The sequence below is a fragment of the Trichosurus vulpecula genome, chromosome 8, assembly GCF_011100635.1.
Source record: "Trichosurus vulpecula isolate mTriVul1 chromosome 8, mTriVul1.pri, whole genome shotgun sequence".
Lineage (NCBI taxonomy): Eukaryota > Metazoa > Chordata > Mammalia > Diprotodontia > Phalangeridae > Trichosurus > Trichosurus vulpecula.
The window spans coordinates 146,026,919-146,049,879 of NC_050580.1; the positions used below are offsets into that span (position 1 = coordinate 146,026,919).

General features: G+C 35.0%; 1 protein-coding gene across 1 annotated transcript in view; it reads right to left on the reverse strand.

Moving 5' to 3' along the window:
* VPS13C (vacuolar protein sorting 13 homolog C) overlaps positions 1 to 22,961 on the reverse strand; it is a 185,227-nt gene that overhangs the window by 100,408 nt on the left and 61,858 nt on the right. The window contains exons 24-37 of the mRNA XM_036734600.1: positions 22,052 to 22,169; positions 21,383 to 21,512; positions 20,440 to 20,518; positions 19,350 to 19,492; positions 18,979 to 19,132; positions 14,383 to 14,462; positions 13,339 to 13,398; positions 9,472 to 9,631; positions 8,897 to 9,013; positions 8,711 to 8,814; positions 7,349 to 7,516; positions 6,579 to 6,883; positions 5,004 to 5,151; positions 4,019 to 4,127 (exon numbers count right to left, since the gene is read on the reverse strand). Coding sequence (XP_036590495.1) covers positions 4,019 to 4,127; positions 5,004 to 5,151; positions 6,579 to 6,883; positions 7,349 to 7,516; positions 8,711 to 8,814; positions 8,897 to 9,013; positions 9,472 to 9,631; positions 13,339 to 13,398; positions 14,383 to 14,462; positions 18,979 to 19,132; positions 19,350 to 19,492; positions 20,440 to 20,518; positions 21,383 to 21,512; positions 22,052 to 22,169 — 1,875 coding nt within the window. The remainder of the gene's footprint in view (positions 1 to 4,018; positions 4,128 to 5,003; positions 5,152 to 6,578; positions 6,884 to 7,348; positions 7,517 to 8,710; positions 8,815 to 8,896; positions 9,014 to 9,471; positions 9,632 to 13,338; positions 13,399 to 14,382; positions 14,463 to 18,978; positions 19,133 to 19,349; positions 19,493 to 20,439; positions 20,519 to 21,382; positions 21,513 to 22,051; positions 22,170 to 22,961) is intronic.

Here is a 22,961-nt window from a genome sequence, read left to right on the forward strand (position 1 = left end):
GAGGTCATATAACTTCATATTAAGTTCTAATAATTTTTATTTCTTCTAATCTTGTAACAGTACTTACTAAATTTTTTATTTGATTTTCCATCTTCTTTTGAACCAAGTTGGATAGTATTTATTAATCTTTTTAGTCTTTAAAAAGTACTAGTTTAACTGTTTATCAATTCTATCTTTTTTATTTCCAACTTACCCATTTATCATCTAAACTTCAATATTCCCTCTTTTGTGTATATTTTTGTTTGTTTGTTGGATTTCTAAATTGTTTAAATATATATTCGATTAATACTTACTCTAATTTTGTTAGCATCTCTTCCTAGGGATATAATTATTCTCTCAGGATTGCTTTAGCTGCAACCCAGAAATTTTAGTATGGTGTCTCATCTTTACTATTGACTGTCAAATAGTTGTTTCTATTTGTCATTTAAAATCATTTATTATTTAGGATTTCATTATTAAGTTTCCCTTTAGATCTGTTATTTTGTTTGTGAACCTTGAATGAAATATTATTTTTAATGCATTATGGGCTACAAGGGATGTGTTTAGTACTCTGCTTTTCAACATCTCTTTGCAACTTAACCATGATTTAATATACACTGCATTTTTATAAAAGTGCCATGTGGTACTAAGGAAAAGAAACATTCTTTCAGGAGGTTCTATAAAACTTTTATCTGTAAATTCTCCATCAATTTGTTCTATATTGTCTGCTTTTGCTTATTTTTTGTTAGATTTGTCTAATGCTGAAAGAGAAACATTGAAGTCACTTATCATTGTGTCATGCTTTTCTGCAATTTGGCTGACTTTCTTTTATAAATTCAGATGCCATGCCTTTTGAGACATGTAAGTTTAAATTAATATTGATACTGGCTCCTTGTATATGGGTTCCTTAAGTATAACGTAACTCCCTTGCTTATCACTACTTATACTGTGTATTTTTATTTTTACTTTGATAGCACAATTGCAACTCCTGCTTTTTTGGATTTACCTAATGCACAAAAAAAACTGAGTTAAATTTTCTCACTTTGATTCTCCTTATTTTTGCTTTTGAGATATTTTTTCTGTCACTTTTTTTTTAGGTTGAACTGTTCAATCCATTCACATTCAAAAATATGAGAATGAGTTTTATGTTTTCTTCCATTTGTGTCCCTAATATTGCTTTTAAAAAGACTTTTTGTTCTCCTTTCTCTTTTAAGTTACAACTTGGCCCCTATAATTAGTTTTGCTTAAACTAGTTTTGTGCTACCATATTCCCATAAGCTCTCTTCCCTCACCAATTCCTACCCTCCTATTTGCCAATTCATTCTCTAATCTCAGGGTTTCTATTTATTTATTTATTTTATTTATTGAATTCTTCTTCTTTTCCCCCCTTAGTCAAGTGATTAATTCAAATTATCTCCTCCCCTCCAACTTCTTTTGTTAGTTTTTAAAAACATCTTTTCTTGCATCTTTTTCTCAGGATTTATCTTGTTTTCTTGTTGGTCCATCTGTTCTGAATGTTGATTCTTTGACCAATCTTCTACAACCACATTTTTCTTAAATCTGTGTTCTTTAAGGATTTAAAGCTTCTGAAGTATCAAGCCTAAACTCCCTCTTCTAAGCAATTTCTATGTAGATCTTGCCCCATCTTACCTTTTTTTTCCTGCTGTACCAAACTCTTAAAAATTCAAGAGGGAAGTAATATAGATAAAAGCATTAAGCTGTGATAGACGTTATCATGTCCCAAATATACCTCCTGCCCTCCCCATAATCATTCTCCTTCCCAACTGCCAGGGATTCTCAACTCTAGGTCTGTATTCTCCCATTCTTCTTAATGCTAGCTTCTCCCCAGAGCTCCAATTTTCTTTCTCCTGAGGCTAAATTGATCTCTTTGTGCAACAATTATTCTCAGATTATAAGGCATCAATTGTCAGCACAGACAAACACCTCTTCCCCCATGTAAAGCCTTCAGTGAAATCCCTAACCCTACTCCCATTGAAGCCTCTCCAATTCATTTCCATTTCAATGCCCACCTCTTTCCACATCTTCCATTTTCCTAAGTCCTATCTTCTTGTTGAGACTAAATAAGTTATCTTTCTTTTGTTCTTCACCCCCAGACTTAATGAAGGCTTATCACATATTCCCTTCTGCCCTTCACAACTCTTCTCTCCCCATTTATGTATCTTCCAATTTTGCAATTTTTTCTCACAAAATATACTGCTTCACCCATGGAGGTTGTGGGGTTTAATCCATGGCACTTCAGTCCTATTTCTCCCTCCTTTACTTCTGTATCTTTAAGTTTCATTAAAAATTCAATTTTCATCTTTCAGTTTCATCTTTATCCTTGTATAGTTAAAAAAAATCACTTAATGATCCCTCCTGTTTTTTATTGTTGTTGCTGTCGTTGTTTCTTTTCCCACATTGGTCTTTTTTAAAAAATGACTCTGTAGAGATGAAGCAAGTTATTTTGTTATTCCCCCCCACCCCCCCACCCCCGCCTTGGGAGTTGTACTTTTTTATCTTTTGTTTGCAATATGAATATTCTGCTTATATTTTTTTTTGCAGAAATGCCTTAAATGTACTTTTTTGTTGCAAATCCATCTTTTCTACTGACAATTAGGTTCAATTTTACAGATATATCATTCTGAGTTGCAGCTTGAGCTCCTCCACTTTTGGGGGGAATATATTACCCTATTCCCTTCTGCAATTTTTACTGAGTGAAGAATAGACTTGTATTATTGGGATTTCCTTTCAATTATATTTGAAGATTTTTCTTCTTACTGGACATAGAATTTGTTATTTGTCAATGAAACTATTAAATTTAACCACTGTGTGTCTTGGAGTTTGAAGTATAGGTTATTTCATTGTATTTCTTTCCTGGATCTGTGGATTCTTTAAATACATACTCTATTTTTTTCCTGTGGAAGAATTCTGGGCAGTTTTCTGTATTACTTCCTATATTATGGTGTTCAAGGCGTGATGATCAAATGAGATAACTTATGTACTATTCTGTGCAAACCTTAAAGCACTATATAAATGTTAGCTAGTGTTGTTATAATTATTATTGGTATTTGGCAAGTTCTCCTGGGAGACTTTAGATCCTCACTTCTGTATCTCCTTTCCCAAAGTAATTTATGCAAAGATGTGAGTTCTTTTAAAGTTCTTGCCTTTTGTTTATTTTCTTCCAGACTGCCTCTCTGTATTTTATATTCCAAATCTACTATCTTTTTATTCTTTGGAAAACTTGCCATCATGGCAAGCTTTCCAATCAGATAACTATTTCTGCTATGAATATTAAAAGTTCTGACATTTATTCCCTTCTAAAATTGTTTAGGCTTTTCATTTCTCTTTCACACCATCCTGGAAAATGTTGTTATTGGTTCCCCGGGTTCTGTTTTTCATCAGGCATTGGTTCAATTTCTTTTGTATTTATAGTGCTTATAAAGACAGTTCTATAAACTCTTTGAGGATTTAGTGTTCATTCTTTCTTCTTTTTAGTATCTTCCCTGTTGGTTTATAGTTGCCTATGTGCTAGATTTTTAATTGAAATTTTTTTCCTCTTGAAATATTTTGTTATAACCTTTTTTCCCCTTTGTATTTCTTCCTCATTGGTTGAGTCCAGTTTTCTGTCTGAGTTCCATATCTGGTCATCTTTTCTTAAGGGCTAAGTATGGTATAGATGGCAGAGTGACAGCCTTGTCGTTAGGATAATTTAGGTTAGCATTCTACCTCGGACACTTACTTTGTGATGTTGCACAAAGCATTTAATCTCAGCTTTAGTTTCTTCATAGGTAAAGTGGGGAATAATAATAATACTCATTTCACAGGGTTGTTGTGAAAATCAAATGAGATAACATCCAAAAAACACTTAGTAAACCTTTAGGTTCTATGTAAACATCAGCTATTATTAGTATTATTTTAATTATATCAAGCTTCCCTTCAATAAATAAACAGGAATATAGTTATAATATAATTATGAACGTGGGAAATGGTTCGGGGTGGGGGAAGAGGAATATTATTTCTGTATTAACTGGTCTCTTACTTTTCTCTTGTATTCTTGGTTCTATTTTATCCGGCCCTGCAGAAGCCTCCCCAAGATTTTCTTCTAATATCCTAAGCAGAAGACTCAAATCATCCTGATTTAGGCCAACCTGTAAGGTAATAACATTTGCAGAAGTGTAGTGAATATATACATGTATGCATGTGTATTATAATAAGCCTACAATAAAGAATTCATTAGATGTGTATTAATCTAGATCATAGGATAAGGTCATCAAAGCACTAATTGAGCAAATCATATCAATCCAGGTTCAAGTATTTCACCATTGTTCCATATGAAAATTTTACTTAAGACTAGCACATATATATATATATATATATATGGATAGTAAATTATTTTACCCCTACTGGAAAAGTAATCATGCAGGCATCAAACTAACTAAAACAAACAGAAGGGGTAGCTAGGTGGCACAGTGAGTAGAGCACTGGCCCTAGAGTCAAGAGGACCTGAGTTCAAATCTAGCCTCAGATACTTCACACACTTACTAGCTGTGTGACCTTGGGCAAGTCACTTAACCCCAATTGCCCAGCATTCCCCCCCTAAAAAAAACGGAAAAAGATAAATTTCTTTAAATGGATAAAACTCCACTGTCTAAATAATTAGTACAAATGGCTTTCCAGTTGTGTTAAAACACTTTGTTTTCCTTTTACTACTCAGATTACCTTAAATGTATTTTTCTCTGTGTGCGTGTGTGTGTGTGTGTGTGTGTGTGTGTGTGTGTATGTGCACACACAGAATATACCGGGTAAAGCGTACTTCTAGAAAACAATAAGAAGTAATACTTAAAAATTTAGACCCACTCAAAATCTGAAAAATTCTCTTTAGACAACCTGCCAAATATTTTTCTACAATTTTTTTCAAGCCAATGAATAAATATCATTTGTGTTTATAAATATAATAAATAATTCTCCATATTTCAGAAATTTCAAAAAGGGAAATAAATATACAAATACATATTTATACTTACATTCATTGTATCAAGATGTCCTGTAATTTCCATTATAGGAATTTTGTGATACCAAGCTGCAGCTAAATTCCGATTCACCAAAATATTCAAATTAATAGGGTGCAGCAGTTGAATATCAGGATGAGAGACACCTGGCTGAATCACTGTTCTAATGAAATATCAAAGTATAAAAACCTGAAACTGATGCTCACCAATTACGACATTCTACTGATAATAGTTCACATTCATAAAACTTTTTTTCCAAAGTACTCTTCACCAAAAATCCTAGAAGCAGGTGGTATAAAAATTACTATCCTTGTTTTGCAGGCAAGAAAATTGAAGATCAGCAATTTAATGACATCCTCAGGTATATTTTAAGGAGCCAAGACTAGAACACAAGACTTTTGAGTCCATGTCCAGTGGCTACTTTCACTAAAGAAAAGTCAAAATCACTGTTCTGAAAAATGATTAACATTTTGACTTGAAATACTTAACACATTACCAGCACTGCATTTTTAGGACTTTCAAAAATCGATCTATTAAAAAATTATTAAGGGGCAGCTAGGTGGCGCAGTGAATAGGGCACTGGCCCTGGAGTCAGGAGGACCTGAGTTCAAATCCAGCCTCAAACACTTGACACATTTACTAGCTGTGTGACCTTGGGCAAGTCACTTAACTTTAATTGCCTTGCTTTCCTCCCTCCAAAAAAAATAAAGATAACTTATAATAAAAAGAAATTATTAAAAGAAATTAAGTAATAAAGTAATGATCATTAGAGGGCAGAACTGATTAGAATTACAGAATTTACAAAAACCATTACAGAGACATAAGCATGATTATAGTCAACAATATCTAGCCTGATGCAGATCAGAACATATGCCTTCGTCTTATCTAGTCATCTATTCTGGCTGTCTTGCCAAACATCCTACCCGCTTCCTCATCTCAACAGCCCCTCCTCTGCTACTTCTCACAACTCTTGCTCTGGGAACCACCATCAAAACAATATTACCACTGTTTCCAAAGAAGGCACAGAAAGCAACTCTTATAAAGGTCCATTCACTATGCCTGTGATATCCCAGACTTAGACACACTCCCCTAGCCACCACTCCCCTCTATGTATTGTCTCCTCTTAGAAGGAAACTCCTAGAAGGAAAAGTACTTTCTTGTTTTTGTGTTTGTATATTCAGTTCTTAGCACAGCACCTTGCACATAGTTAAGTACTTACTAAATATTTTTTATTGCTTCATCAAGAAATATTAAATACCTATTAACGCATTTTATCTAAGTCATGAGTTTTATCCAAGAACATAACTGAACTAATATACTCTGCATTTTACATATTACATACACAGTCATCTTTCAAGTTAAAATGGATCCTCAAAAAGCTTTCTTCAGGATTAACGCCGTGGAATTATTTTACAAAAACATCTCCTTGGTATTTCAGTAATTCTTTCTCCTGGATAGGGTCTCATTAAATGTGCTTTCAGATATATAATTTAAATTAAAACAAGTTCCAATGTGGTAAATTGGCATCACGAAATTCTGTGGAAAGGCATTGGTAAAAGACATAAATAAATCAATACTAAAAGATCATACCTAGAAAGTTTAACCTCTGTTAGCTGCACAACCATTTTGTCAATTACTGGAGGGAGTAAGCAGTCTTCACCAGACACCTGACTAAACTTGTTTTGTATTCTAATCAATCCAAGATCAACCACCACTGCATTAGAGGAAATGGAAGACTGTGGAATGACTATAACTGGTGCCTTCAAGTCAATACTGATAGAAACACGAAAACTCCTCTGGGCAAGATCTTTCACACTTGTGGCAGCCTTTTCTGCAGCTTGGGCGGTGGCAGTGCTCAGTGCTTCTTTACCCATATGAAAATTGTTCAAGAAATTCTATTCAAATAAAAAACATAAATAAAATGTCAGATGTAAGATGGCCTTCAGATGTTACTATGTTACCAGACACTTAAAGTCGTTTTTAGTTTACAAAATATTTAAGAAACATTTTTCCTGCATGTGTGTTTCTACTAAATGATGGCACCTATCTATGAGACTCCTGACAGGGTCAGAAGTCTGTGGCCATGGAACAGACCAAAAATAAATTGCCTTAACATAGTCTCTGAATCAACTACCTTCACTTCACTAGGTTTTAGTTGGAGTTTACCAATCATAGCCCAAATGACTATATGACTCACACAACTCAGCTACCTGAACATAGGAATACAACATATTAAAACATAAATACTATCAGTATATGTAATATATCTAGCACAAAACCTCCAAGCATCTAGAATTTTCAGTGTCTGAGTGTGCAAACATCGCCAACTTGAAAATGAAAGATACAAATTATGGTATTACCAGGAGTGACATGAGGAACTTATGAAGATAGACTATCTGAATACATCCCACATTCAGGGACACTACACCATCCACTTTAGACATGTCAGCATAAGCATCTCCTTCAGTAGCATCAGGATACAAATCCAAATTAAAACGGAAGACTTCATTGCCCACTATTGAGACAGCCTGAAAAAAAATCACTGTATATATTATTGTGTCCATTTTACAGAAGAGTAGCCTATGGGCTGCAGAAGTAAAGTAACTTGCTCGTGATGGGCATCAGAGGTACCATCTGACTCCCTGTCTTTCCTGAGTCCAAAGCAATCATCTTATGCCTTGGTGCTTCCCATAATGTTATATATGACCTGTTGCCACAGAACGTCAATAAAGTGAGAGAAGTGAACCCAAATGAGGAGACAGAAGGGAATCCAAGGGGTGCCATGTACAACATCCTGTAAGTTCTCCTGGGAGGCCTTCCCTGTGCTAGCTAGGACCATGGGGCAGCTGAGGAGAGGAAAACTTCTCCCTGTGACTTATGCTAGCAGGCAAAAGGAAGGCTATGATGTATTACTGAGAGACTGGCTACAGATATTTACAAAGAGCAAAAAGTCCAAGGGGAAAGAACAGTAACAGTGGAGTCAAGTGAGGCAAGCAGGGGTGACATTGCCCTTCCTTTAGGGACAACATCGAAGGTAGTTATGGCATATGTGTGTCCCTAATTCACACAGTATGTGGTTTTTGACCAGTTGGCCTGATTCCCAGGAGCCAGTACACTTGTACAAGGGGGAGAGGCTATGATTACAGGACAGGGCCTAAGTCAGAGGTCAGGCTCCACCGAGTCCGGATTGATTCATTTCCCATCTCCAGGGCCTGGCATAGAGTAGATGCTTAATAAATACTTGACTTATTAGTTCTGCATCTATTATGTCCATGCTCTAGGGAGCTACATTCAGAGCCAGAGGTCCTTAGTTCTGATTGCCACCTATTCTGGCTACCTATGAGATTCTGTCACTTCACACCTTTGGCTCTCAATTTCTACACCTATGAAATAAGGGAGTTGGGCAAGAAGATCTCTACCATCCCTCTCTTCCAGCTGTGATCCTATTCTAGTGGACAAGTCATTAACAAAATACCCACATTTTTATAGGACTTTATTCTTATTATCATCATAAACTTACACTTAAGTGCTTTCTTCACAACCCTATTAGGTAGGCAGTAAAATTACTACCTCTCTTTTCCAAGGACGTGGAAAGTAAGGTGCAGAGAGGCTGCCCTTGGTCACACAGGTAAAGGACCCTGAACTCAACACACATCTTCTAACAACAAGAAAAACACCTATTCAATCATAAAAATATTTAATATTTATTTAAGTTCATATACCTGTTTATGAACTGTATTTGTATCAACATCTGTGACGGTTATATTCTCTAGTCGTGCAAAAAGTGACTGCTTTTTTGACTGAAGAGAAAGGGAGGAATCAAGTCCTGAAAAATAAATCACACTTTTATACTGCTACCGAAAAATAATTGTCTCTTCAAAAATATTGAATTCAGTTGATATTTTTACCTTGAATCTTTATTTCAGCGATACTGTGCTTTTCATCACATACAGTGACACAGAAAGCATTCAACTTCGCAAACAGCTTGAAATTAAAAATGTCATTATCTTTGGAGGGTACAGTCACTGAAAATTTAAAAAACATATATTTCTGAATGGCTTTTAATAATTCAAAATCTTTGGATTTTTTAAATTAAGTAAAAAATACATATTTAAGGTGATTTTTTTTTCTTCTTCAAGTTTAACTCTGGGTTAGTAAAAGTAAGCATAACATAACTGACTTCAGTCTTTAAGATTCAATTAAACTTCATAATCTAATATCCTAGTAAGCAGTCAATATTGAAAATGTAGTCTTTTTGTTAATCCTTAAATATACATTTGTAACTGAAGCACTAATTCTCCCCTGAAATACAAAATGTTGAACCACAATTTTGTTAAAATAATGTCAAACTCTTTCAAGATCTATAAGAATAAACTCTAGACTTTAAACATTAGAAAAGCCTATCAGAGATCTAGGAGAAATGCCAAATTTAGTAAATAACTCTTTAATTATCTTACTTAGAAATAATAAGTGTTCATCATACCTTTCTTCAGAGTAATATTTTTTAGTTGCTTTTCACTATGAAGTTGTGACTCTGTCTCAGCAACAGTTTGGCCCTCTGATGGGATAACAGTTGTCAGGTAATTAATAGAAGACAGAAGGGCTTGTGTTTGCAGTAAGAGATTTAAAGACGAAAAGGCCACCTTTTTCAAGGGGAAAAAAAAAAGAAAATTAACCCTTTGGTGAGAAAAAAAATGTACACCATTCATCCCTACAGGACAGGGGTGTATAATTATATAAGTGCAGCTTGAACTTTCTTTTTCACATGACAACAAAAGCCTTCAAGAGGAAATCAGAAGATTAATGCACCTCAACAGCTTCCTTACCCAACAGTTTTTTAATTCTTTTCTGTTGGTAATCCTAATCTTCACGATATAAACTGTTTCTTGTTTGGAGCATTTTCTATCATTGTCATACAAAAAATAAAGCTAAAAATTGAAGTCTATAAAACCCTGGACATTGGACATGACTAAATGACTCAATAACAACAACAACAATCAGTAAAATACTGGATTTGCAAAAATGATTCCATGTGAATGATGACATAAAAGCATACATAAGAGTTCTCAGTTGCTAAATGGGCTGACAAAAATAAAGCTGAATAATTAAAAGTAAAAAGTTCATGAAAAGAAAAATTCAAAACTTAGAAAAGTATTTTATCGAGTGACTACATAAATCTTATAAATCTGAACCCCTTCCAAGGTGTCACTTAAAAACCTTGAACAAATGGAAGAAATTAAACTGAGCAAAGAGAATCAAGACAGAAGTAGAAATACTGATTTTTTTTAAGGTACTAAGGCACTTAAAGAATATGTCGTTTAAATTCAGAATTGTTCTGATGAATTTATACTCTTAATGGATAATGAAAGTAGTTGTTTCTGAACCTAATACTAACTCCTTTACTCCTCAGACAAGCAACCTAAAATTCATAGCTCCCTGTGTTTTCTCATGTTTGTTGTTTCTCATGCCTAGAATGTTCTCTCTTCTTACCTCCACCTCTTAGAATATTTCATTTCCTTTGAAGTTCACCTAAAGCACCACCTTATAGATGAAGTTTTTCCTGATAACCTAACTTCTAGTGTCTGCTCTTCGTTAGCTTTTTTTTTGTATTTCACACATACTTATCTATGCATATGTTGCCTCCCCCAGTAAAATATAATCTCCTTGAGATGAGAAACTGTTTAATTTTTAACTTTGTACCCCAAATGCCTGGCAAATGGTAGCAACTTAATAAGCACTTGGTAACTGATTGCTGTGTACTCGCTCCTCACCTTTGCCTCTTGGGATACCTTATTTCCTTCTAAACTTAGTCAAGACAAATCAATATAAGTCATGAGGATTTCTGCATATTATTAAGAAAATCCAGGAGGAAGATACAGAAGGAAAATTATATCTAAATAATTATAAAATATTTGGGAATCTACATACCAAAGTATACCGAGAAAGAAACCATTAAATGAATACAGCTACAAAACACTCTACAAAAATAAAGACAGACTTAAATAATTAGAGAAAGAATAATTGCTCATGGGCAGGCTGTACCAACCCAATAAAAATGATAATGCAACTTAAGTCAATGTATTTATTCCGTATCATGTTAATCAAACTACCAAATAATTATTTTATAGAACTGGGGAAAACATGAAATTCATTTGGAGGAACAAAAGGTCAAGAATATCAAGGAAAATAATGGGGGGGGGAGGGAAAGGTGGAAAGGAAGGGGGCCCAGAAGTACCAGACTTCCAAGTTACACTAAAAAATAAAAATCAGCAACTAACTTGGTATTGGTTAAAAGAAAAAAAAGAGGTCAATCTGTAGACCAAATTAGAAATACAACATACCGAAGCAAATTTAGAGGCGTAATATAGTTGAATAAGCCTAAAGACTTCATATGCTAGGCTAAGGATAAGTAGTGCTGAGAAAACTAACAAGCAGTCTGGAAGAAAATAAGTTGAGACCACCACTTCATATCATACACCAAGATTTGCTCAAAATGGATACTTGGCTTAGATATAAGGTCACATAATAAATAAATTATAGAAACAAGGAAAAATTACCTTTTGTAACTATAGAAAAGGGAAGAGTTTACAGTCAAACAAGGGATAAAGAAGATCCTAGTATAATCATAATACATACACATAATCACATGTATTTGTTGAATACACAAAATTAGAAAGTTCTGCACAAGCAATACCAACAAAGCTAAAATTGGAAGAGAAATAGTTAACCGGGGAAAAAATTTTCCAACAAATTTCTCTCATAAAGGTTTCATTTCCAAGACATGTGAAAAGCAGGTTCAAATGTATAAGAGTAAGTCTTACCACAAATGATAAAAATGAACAAAGGATATGAATAGGCAGTTTGCAATAGAAAGTATACAAAATATCAAAAAGACAAATCTCTAACAAATAGAGAAATACAAATTAAAGCAGCTCTAAGGTTCCATTTCACACCTCTCAGTTTGGCAAAGACGAGCAAAAAAAAAAAACAGATAAATGTTGGTGTGAGAAAAATGCACATTAATGCACTGTTGGCAGAGCTGTTAATTGGTCCAGTCATTCTGAAAAGCAATTTAGAAGCATGCCCAAAAAGTAACAACACTATGCAGAACCTTTGATTGAGTGATATCACTATGAAGCATTCTATGGAGTATTCCAAAAAGATCAAAGAAAGAGGAAAAGGACCTAAATGTATAAAAAACATTTATAGTAAATCTTTTTTATTCAGGAGAACTGGGAATTAAGGGAAAACTACTCAGGAATTAGGAAAGGATTAAATATGGTACATGAATGTAGTAGAATATTTTGCTATAAGAAATGATGATAGCGTAAATTTCAAAAGAAACCTAGAAAGACCTGTATGAATTGATTTAGAGTGAAAACAGAACTAGATATCACCCTATTAATCAACAATCATTTATTAAATGCCTACTATGTGCCAGACACTGTGCTAAGCACAGCAATAAGCACAAGGATAACTAGAAGAATAATTAATACAATATCATTTTAAGGCAAAAATTTTGAAATACTTAAGAATTCTGATTGGTGCAGTGACCAGCCACAATTCCAGAGGACCAATACTAATGCATGCTACTTTCTTTTTAACAGATAGGTGATGAATAAGATACAGGTTTTTGGACACTGCCAATATGGGAATTTATTTTGCTAACTCTGCGTATTTGTATGAGTTTTGTTTTTCTTTCTTTTTTTTCCATTGGGGAAGGGATAGTAGCAGGGACAGAAGAAAAGAAAAAAAGGGATAGAATACAGGATAGAAAAAGTAAAAGCTTGTTGATTGAAAAATTTAAAAAACAAACAAGCTCAGCTCAAGTGCTACAGATACATGAAGCTCCTCCTGATTTTCCCCAATAGCAAGTGACTTCCCTACCCAAATTAACTTGATTTTTATATATTTTGCAAATACTTGCATGTGAACATGTACTCTCCCTAAAAAGAATATTCTACTTCTTGAGTACAAAGATACTTTCACTTTGTATCTCCAATGCTTAGCACAGTGGCTGGCACACAGTAGGCATTTAATAAATGATTGTCGATTCATAGGATGAAATCTAGTTCTGTCTGTCCAGTACCTGGGTAATATCTGGTTTTCTTGGAACCAAATTTAGGTTTAAATTGCTTCTACCTTTGGGAAAAGAATCCTTTTGGTTTTCTAGGGTACAATTTAGAATATTGACCCAGTAGCTTAACTAAATTATATCTTATGCAATGTAAAAAAAATAAATTTTAAATTAAAACTACTTTGACAATATTCCTTAACTGAAACAAAAAAGGGCTTTAAGTAATAACCTCTCTTGAGTGAGATGTTTTTGTTTAACATAATTTTCATTTACCTTAAATGTTTGCTCGGTGTTTTCAAAAGTACTCTGAAAACTAGGTCCATTCTTGTCAGCCTAAAAGAGAAATTAAAAGTTCTAATATATGAAATGCAGTCAAATCTAAAAAGTCTTCTTAATCAAACTTTTTGGCTAATATCAGTTATTTCTAAGTTGTATACAAAATATAGCTGGTGACCCAAAGATAAGGAAGACTATTGTAAACTGACTGCAACACATTAACAAAATGACTTCTATACTACAAATGGCAGAAAGAATATTGCTAAGGAATAGCATGATCCCAGAAAGAAGTGGGTCAATCCTGAATACAGAATGAGGAACAACAGCTGGACAACCCACAGGCTACACTGGTAGCTTCGAAATGTCAAAAGAGGAAGGTCTTCAGTACCCTCAGGGGATCCTCTAAGGAGAAGTTATAGAAAGACACGGAAAAGAAATATATTGTCAGAAGGAGAGCCCACCCTATCCAGATCACACATCTAAGTATAGAAATAAGTTTAAAATGTTTATTTAGCAATGATACGTGAGTAGCTCTACTCTCCTTTAAAACTTGGAAGAACATGCCCTTCAGGGTCTTAAAGAAAAAGTATAGTAAGAGAAGCAACCACTTAGGGACACTTTTTCAGCTGGAGAATTATAGTTATCTCTAAATGGCTAACAAAATGTTCACCTGCAAACACAAAAAGTGTAAGAGGGTAAAGCACAAGGAAGCCGATGAGTACACTAAGAGTAAGCCAGTGTATTTCAGGAGTTGCTCCATCAATCTAATTGATATGGTGATATATACATGTACATACACACACATATACATACACATACATATATACATGTATGCATGTGTACACACACACACACACACACACACACATATCTTTTGCCCACACCCCTGTGAAGTGAATGGAATGCAGGAGTAGTTGGGGAGAGGGTAGGATCTATTTTGAAAATTAATGATGTCTTTTTCAAAGTCTTCTGGAAATCTACTCTCTCCTCTTTCCTATAGATATACTTGAAATATGATATAAACATCTTAAAGACTCATACCTTGATATATTCCACTTTTAAAAGATCTAACCCAGATTTGTCAGAAGAACTAATCAGATGAAGTGGTTTCTTTCTGGTCCCTGGAAGAAAGAGAAAAGTAAACTGCTTGTTTATAGGTGAAAATTTAAGATGAGGTTTTCCTTTTAAAGAGATCTTTTGAAGGGTTAAATTTGAAATCCTTATCTCTGACAGCTTAAGAAAAGCTTCACTAGGTCTACTGCAAGTTTCTTACATAATCTGAACTGGGCTCTCACTATGGTAAGGCAGTCCTTTCATGCTTTCCTAACTGATCCATTATCCCACTCCCAAAAGCAGCTTTTCCAAAAATTTTCATCCCTCCTCAAACCTCCCACAGTTCCTCCTCTCCCCATCCTCAAATGAGAACCATGCCTCATATTTACCTGAAAAAATTGAAGTCACTCACAGAGGGCACCTTCTTCTCCCCTGTTCCTCATCTTACATTCTGTCACTATCTCTTTCTATACCCCTTTCACAGGAAGAGGAGGCCCTTCTTGCCAAGGCAAATGCCTCTTTATGTTCATTATCCTATTCCATCATGTCTTATCTGCAGATTACCCCCCATTCTCCTTATTCTGTCAGTAATAGTTCTCAGACACCTGACTGCTTCCCTACTGCCTACAAATATGTTCATGTCTCTTCCATCCTCAAAAAACCTCCCCTTGATCCATCTATCCCCACCAGCTACCATCCTGTATTTCTCCTCCCTTTTGTGGTAGGGAAGGTGTCTCCACTTCCTTTCCTTTCTGTCCTTAACTCTCTGCAGTCTGGCTTTTGACCTCCTCATTCAACCAGATGATTTTCATTAAGGTCACCAAAGTCCTTTTAATTGCCAAATCTAATGACCTATTCTTAGTTCTCACCTTTTTTGATCTTCCTGCTGCCTCTGACATTGTCAATCACCTTGTTTTCTTGATAGTCTCTTCTAAGTTTTTGTGACATCACTCTCTCCTGGTTCTCCTCCTACCACCTGACCACTCCTTCCATCTCCTTTGCTTAATCTCCATTCACATCATACCTGCTAACTTGGGAGACCTCCTAAGGTTCTGTCCTGGGCACATTTCATCTCTCTATACTATTTCATTTGGTAGTCTCATCACCTCCCATGATTTCAGTTATCATCTCTATGCAGAGATCTTTCAGATTTACTTTTCAAACCCTAACCTTTCTCCTGACATTCAGTCTCATGTCTCCAGATGCCTATTAGACATCTCAAACTGGATGTCCCATAGGTGTCTTAAACTCAACATGTCGTCACAATCTTTCCCCAAAAATCTTCCTAGTCACCCAAGTTTGCAACCTAGGTGTCAGCTTCAGCTCCTCATTCACACACACACACACACACACACACACACTCAGCCTCCCCACTATATCCAATCAATGGTCAAGTCCTATTGTTTCTACCTTCACAATATCTCTCACATATGCCTGCTGTCCTACAACACTGCCACTACCCTAGTGCAGGCCCTCATTACTTCATGCCTGAACCATTCCAATACTCTGCTGGTCTCCCTGTTTCTAGTCTCTCCCTAGTCCAATCCACCATTCTCTCAGCTGTCATATCTTTCTAAATTACAGGTCTGACCACATCTCTCCTTTACTTAATCAACTGCAGTGGCTCACCATCACCCCCAGGATTAAATATAAAATCTTTTATTTGGTTTTTAAAGCCCTTCAAAACCTGTGTCTTTCAAATCTTCTTATACCTTACTCCTCTCCAAGTACTCAGTCATCCAATGACACTACTAACTAAAAAAATTTCACTGGCTTTCCTTCAAGTCTGGAGCTCTCTCACTCCAGCTTCCCTGACTTCTTTCAAGTCCTAGCTAAGTCTCACCTTTTTCAAGAACCTTTTCCAATCCTCCTCAATCTTAGCACCTTCTCTATGACTTTGCTCCCCCAATCTATACGTGACTTTTTGTACATAGTTGTTTGCATGCTGTCTGTGATCCTTGAGAGTATGCACTTTTTTTGCCTTTCTTTGTATCCCCAGCACTCGGCAAGCACTTAATAAATGCTAGTTTACTTGATTTATTCCCACCTAAAGATCATGCCTACTTTTCTACGTTATTTTTTAAAATACCCTCCCTTCATCTATGGAAAGAAGCTACCTAGCCCAGAAAGAACTCTGAAGAAGTCAGGTGACTGCGGCTCCAGACCTAAACCTGCTACAGTCTCATATGATCTTCCAAATGACGCTTTGTCTGGGACAGACTTTATCATCTGTAGAACGGAGGTGAGAGTAGGGGGTTTCCATGGCCCCTTCAACCACAGGTCCAGAAACAGAGCATTCTAGGTTTGGTCAAGAATACCACAAAGGGGTCTGGAGTCTATGAGGGGCAGAAGCAGCTCCTCAGGAGGCACCACCACCAATCCTGTGAGGCTCTAGTGATAGAAGAGGAGGAGGAGGGGTGCTGCCTCTTCCAGCTCTCATCCAGACTCACTTGATGGTACTACAGTCCCCGACCTGTGGTACTTCTGCTAAGTGAAACCAAGGTACTTTTGGAGACAAACTATGTGCCCTCCTCTTTCTCAACCCCAGAGGGCTCCTTGTTCCTGCCTGGGGTCTCCAACCAGATGTTCCCTCAAGTCAGGAAAAAATAAACCAGAACCTCTTTTCGCCTTTGAATCTCTGGTCCTTTTGTTGTCCACGACTCGGTCCATGGTAAATGACCCTAAGGCTGCCACTGGACAAAAGCAAGTAATGCAAAAAAGATAAATTTTATATTTTCAGAGGATACATCTCATCAGACCCTCTGTACCAAGCAGAAGGCTAAAGAAGCAAGATCCAGTTAAAAAGATGCTTTTTTAGCTGAGAAAACAGGCTCAAAAAGCTGTTCAGTAATCTTAGATTACGGGGGAAAATGTGATGAAAAGGAGCCATTTGCAAAGTTTATATTATACTTAAGTAAGGTGTGTTTTTTTTTAAATTAAGTTGTCTTAGTTCCTCAGCGTGACAAATAAAAATTGTCTCTTGTGATTCAATATTCAATACATTTTTACCTTTTAAAAAATAAAATGCCCTAAGTGCACAAAATGTGCAAGATACAGGCCTATCCTCTCAACAATTAATTCTAGAAATCTATGAATATCAATCTTGGGGGACATAATAATAGAAGCTGACATTTACATAGTTCTTTTAAGATTTCTGAAGTACTTTACGTACATTATCTCATTTGTTTCTCACAAGGGAAGGTAAGAACTGGAGGTATTATCATCCCCTATTCTGCAGATGAGTAAAGCGAGGATGAGAAAAGTTAAGTGACTTATGCAGGGTCACAGAGCCAGGAAGTGTCTAAGGCAGAGATCAAACCAAGAACTTTCCTAAGTCCCTCACTTGTTACACGCTAACATTGCTTCCTTTTACCATAATTAAGTGTCTTCACAATTAATCAGAGGAATAAAGAGCTACAGGGAAATGAGGGGAAAGCAGACATAATGAGGGTAAACTTCATGCTGTGCTTTCAACAGGTGTTAAAATGCCATTTCTACCCTTACAAAACAATGGCTGAAAGTATGGAGGCAACAGACAAGGAGGAGGTTCTTCTAAGAAACCACACAGTTGCTACTATCAAACTGCTAACAATATCCTCAGTTTCTTAGAAGAACCTCCAGAAAATGAGGAAATTGAGACACATTAGACATTGGAGCAATTTCCTCCTAACCACTCAGATAATGCCCTCCATTTGAAGACTTAACTACAAAATTCTTATGTAAATAGTCTTTTTGTAGTGATTAAAATGTCCATACCCTCTGACCCTGAGATTCCCCTGCTAGGGATATCCGCCAAGGAAGTCAATGACCAAAAAACAAAAGCCCCATATACATCAAAATATTTATAGCAGCATTTTTTGTAGTAGCAAACAACTGGAAACAACATAGATGTCAATCAACTGGCAAATTACTAAACACACTATATTATGTGAATGCATTGGACTATTATTGTTTTAAGAAAAAATAATGATTAATACAGTGCAAGAAAAGTATTATATTAACTGATGGAAAACGAAGTGAGCATAACTAGGAAAGCTATATATACAATAACTACAATGTAAACAGAAAAACAAGACAATCAAAACTGAATGTAGTCAAGTTATAATGGAGTCAAGGTAGATATGAAGGAGCACTCCTTCTCTGAAGCAACGAGAGGTGATAGGTATAGAACAGGGTGCATGTTAGGAATTTTCAAAATGTTAGGTTTGCTGAACTGCTTTTTTTCCTCTTTTTCATTCTTTTTTAAAATAAGGATTGCTTTTGGAAGTGGTAAGAGTATACTGTAAGATGTAGCAGATACAAAAACAAAATATATAAATAAAATTTATTTTTAATGGCCTTTTCTTCCAACTTATAATTGATGGGGTTACTTCTTGCATTAAAAGGCCACTTTTTTCCCTAATCTGAAGATGATATCTAGTTTCAACTCAGACAAAAATAAAAAATAATGGTCTAAGAATCAGCATTTGTCTATATTTAATCTAGCAAAAAGCTAGAATAATTAATTTTCTAAGGCTTAAGGTACAATGAGATTTAATTAAGCAACATAAAACAATCCACTATTTTGATTTTTATAAATATTACCTTGAATTTCATGGTAATCCAAGCTTATTTTCTTCAAATAAGATACTACAACCATGTCAAATGGTCTAACAGTAGCTTCTGTTCCCAGTTGTACTACATTAAACACAAGAATTGTATCTTCTTTTTCCTGTTGCTTGGTAAGTTCCAAAATCACCTAAGAAAGTAGGGTAGGGCAATAAAGTAAAAGTTGGTAGAAGTTAAACCCACATTTCAAAACTGAATACTTCTTTTTCATAACTTGGAGGGAAGGGAATAAATGTATTTGAGCTTGCATTCCTTTCCTATAGCAAAAAAGGAGCCTAATATCGGACAGTTTATAAGGATGATAACTTACATGTAGATGTTCCTATGGTTAAGAGATTAATATGTACCTCTTTAATTTCAAATTTGAGCTTAAGATCGATAAGCTCTTCATTTGGGGGTTCTGTGACTTTAATTATCTCAGATCCTTTAACATTTCTATCAGTCTGTTGTGCTGTTCCATCTTCAGCATCAAAGTATTCATCATCAGACTCTGAAGGAAAGAAATATTTATTTAACCTGAAATACCATAGTTGATAATTACATATAAAGATTCAAAATTTAAATCAACCATTATTAAAACATCATTTAACCTATGAAATCTTAATATAAGGATCACATTAGTCTTAATGTTTAAGTCCCAAAAAATGACTCAACTTATTGCTGTGACAGCTGGGGGGTCCAACAGATAAAGTGTTGTTGGACCTGAGGTCAGGAAAATCTGAGTTCAAATCCTGACTTAGAAATTGACTTTGTGACCCTGGGCAAGTCACTTAGTCTCTTGTCTTCTTCCATTTCCTCACCTGCAAAACGGGGATAAAATAGCCCCTACCCCCAGTATTGTTGTGAGGATCAAATGAGATAAAGTGTGTAAAGTGTTTTAAAACCCTAAAGGGTTACAGAAGTGCTAGCTATTGCTGTCGATGCTGCTGTTGTTGTTTCTCCCTTCATATACTTGAAAATACAAAAAAAATGCCATATTCCTACAAATAGCTTTCCAGGAAGAACACTATTTCCATTCAACCTCATGGACAGCACCACTGTTTCCTTGTTTTGTTTTTCTTTAATTTCATTCTTAGCTACAAATAGAGGTCAATTTAAGAAGTGTTTTTTTTTTAACAAGACCACTTATTCCTCACACTTAGAATCACAAAATTTAAGGTTCTGTAATATCAGCTAATCTAACCCCTTAACTTACAAATAAAGAAGCTAAGGTTTCTGATCTCAGATGAGATACTCAGTGCCCTGCCTAGTTCACACAGCTACTTACGGTTTAGCTATGGCTAAAACTGAAGCATCCTGATAGCCAAGATCTTTACACTGCACCATGATGTCAGTAAATTGCTACAGAATTTTTTATTATTTTTGTACATCTTAATTTTTCTAGCATTAGTTTATAAAATTTTTTAAAAGCACTCTCAATAATTTATATTTCCTTACCTGACTCTACTTCTTCTAGCAGCAGTGAAGTGCTAAGTAGTTTTTTTGTTCTATCAGAAATAATGGGAATAGCTGCTACCTAGAAAAGAATGGAAAAGTAAAAATAAAAAGTAAGCTCTTGAAGACAAGAACTCTTCAGCTTTGTAGCCCCAGGGTCTGGCACAATTTGGATGCTTAATAAATGTTTACTGAATTATTCAGGATTAAATTCAAAAAGAGTCATTTTATATAGACACATATCTTTTAATAAACCTTGTCAGATACACAGTTAACTTTTATACCTAGCTAGAATTTGCCAATATTAGACTACCATAAATACCTAAAAGATGCTAAATATGTACGTGTATATGCATACATCGGTACACACACAAATATATACATAAACACACACATATGTATACATATACATAAAAACAATTATTTATGACCAAAAGACACTGCAAGAATGACCACAAAGGTAACAAAAGATAACTATTACGAGTACGAAAGTATTTCATTTTTCTTACAAATGGCACTTAGGAAGTTAATATTGTAACAATTCCAATCTACAGTAAGTGACAGCAGGCAAGTTCAAAGTAGAGTAGTCAAGAACTTTTAACCTTTTCATACTGGGAGGTATATGACAAACAAGCTGCAGTCTAACACAGGGAATTCTATGCCTGGCTGTACTGATGGAGAAATCTCTCTTTTGTTGGCCGCTATATTCTCCTCACATACCTGGCTAATCAATTCTGGAAGTGAATCCCAAGTTTTAGTTATTCAATGATGCAATTTTATCAAGTACAGCCAAAATAAACATAAAAACCACCTAAAGTTCCAAAAATCTCTACATGAGGTGAAACAGATTTTAAAGAAAAACTGAAGACCCAAAATAAGTTTCAAAAAAAAAATAAGAAAAACTACCAAAAATAGTAAATTTAAAATATTTTCTAAGTGCATTTACCTTTCTCTCTGGAGATGGGACATCTGATTTTGTTGGCAGGGGGATGCTGTGAATCAAATCCAGTACATTTTTCATCTTTTGGTCAGATAGTCTCACATGCATTAAAGGAAGCCCACCTGAAACTTTAAATCTGAAAATGAAATTTAAAGACAGTTCATTTTTCCAAGCATGTCTTTGTAATTATGTCCCATTCTACAACCATATGCCTCAATCTAAGAGTATGTTAATCTAGCTATGCTAATGCAAACTAGCACAGTATCATAGGAATACTTACCTAAACTCAAAATGCAATTTCACTTTTTAAAATTCCTTAGATAATAAAAACTTTTTGTTAATTTTATATTGATGCTACAGATTATTCAAATTTTACATTCTACTTTACATTTATATCATTTACATTTACTAATGATGAGAGTCCCTAGTTCCACTTGAAAACACACACATACAACAGTCAACATTTAAAGACTATAAATCTGTATACAGCCCTAAAGTAAGAGCTATGTCAAATCACACACTTACGCCATAAAATATTTTCACTTTTAAGTAAGAGGTAAGAAATCATTGAGCTATCACTTAAAGAAACTTGCCTTTGTTTATCAAAATCAAGTAACTGAAGCAGTTAAATTGTTCTTACAAAAGAAAGAAATTCACATAACAAACATATATTACCTGGCCATTCTAATGTCTTTTTCCACCATAGCCTTAGCCAACTCAACATGGATATCCATAGGCTGTAATATATGCAAAGATGACGGGTGCTGAAATCGGGCTTTTTTCCAATCTTCTCCTTTACAAAAAATTACCAAAACATTAATAAAGAAATTACCTAAAACTTTTTTTTCTTATTACAGGCATTCAGTAAAAATCCAGACGTTGCTTGAAAAGAATTAAGAAATAGAGGGGTGAAAGTAAAGATTTGAGCCTACTGTTCCAATTCATATAGATCTGTATTTATTTGGGTAGTGGCAGTATGGGCCACACACTTTCAAAGCAAATAAAGATGTATAGGCTAATAATACCCACTTTAGTCCCAAAGGTTGTTAGCAAATTATAGAAGGAGAAATAAAAAGGGTGAAAATATATATACCAAAATATTTACAGAAGTATTTTCTATGGTAGCAGAAAACTAGAAACAAAGTAAGAACCTATCAATTGGAGAATGGCTGCACAAATTGTGGTACACAAATACAATGAAATACTATATTGTGCTAGAAGAAACAGAGAATTATGAGGATTTATGTGAAATCCGGGAAGGTTTCACTTACTTGATATTGATATTCAGTTAACTGAACTGATACTAAGGAAACAGAATCAAAAGAACAATGTATCCAATCACTGCAAAGATGTACTGAAAATACCAATAAAACAGATAACCTCAGATTAAATGTAATGACAATCCTGACCCTGAAAGATGACAAAAACAATCTACATCTCCCCCTTGGCCCACTGTATCAACAGAGAGGTGGGGGACTATGGGCGTAGAATGTTGCATACACTCTCAGATATAGCTACTGTGTCAAGTTAATTTTGGTTAACTTTTTTTTCCATTTCAAGTAAGTATTCAATGTATTGAATTGCA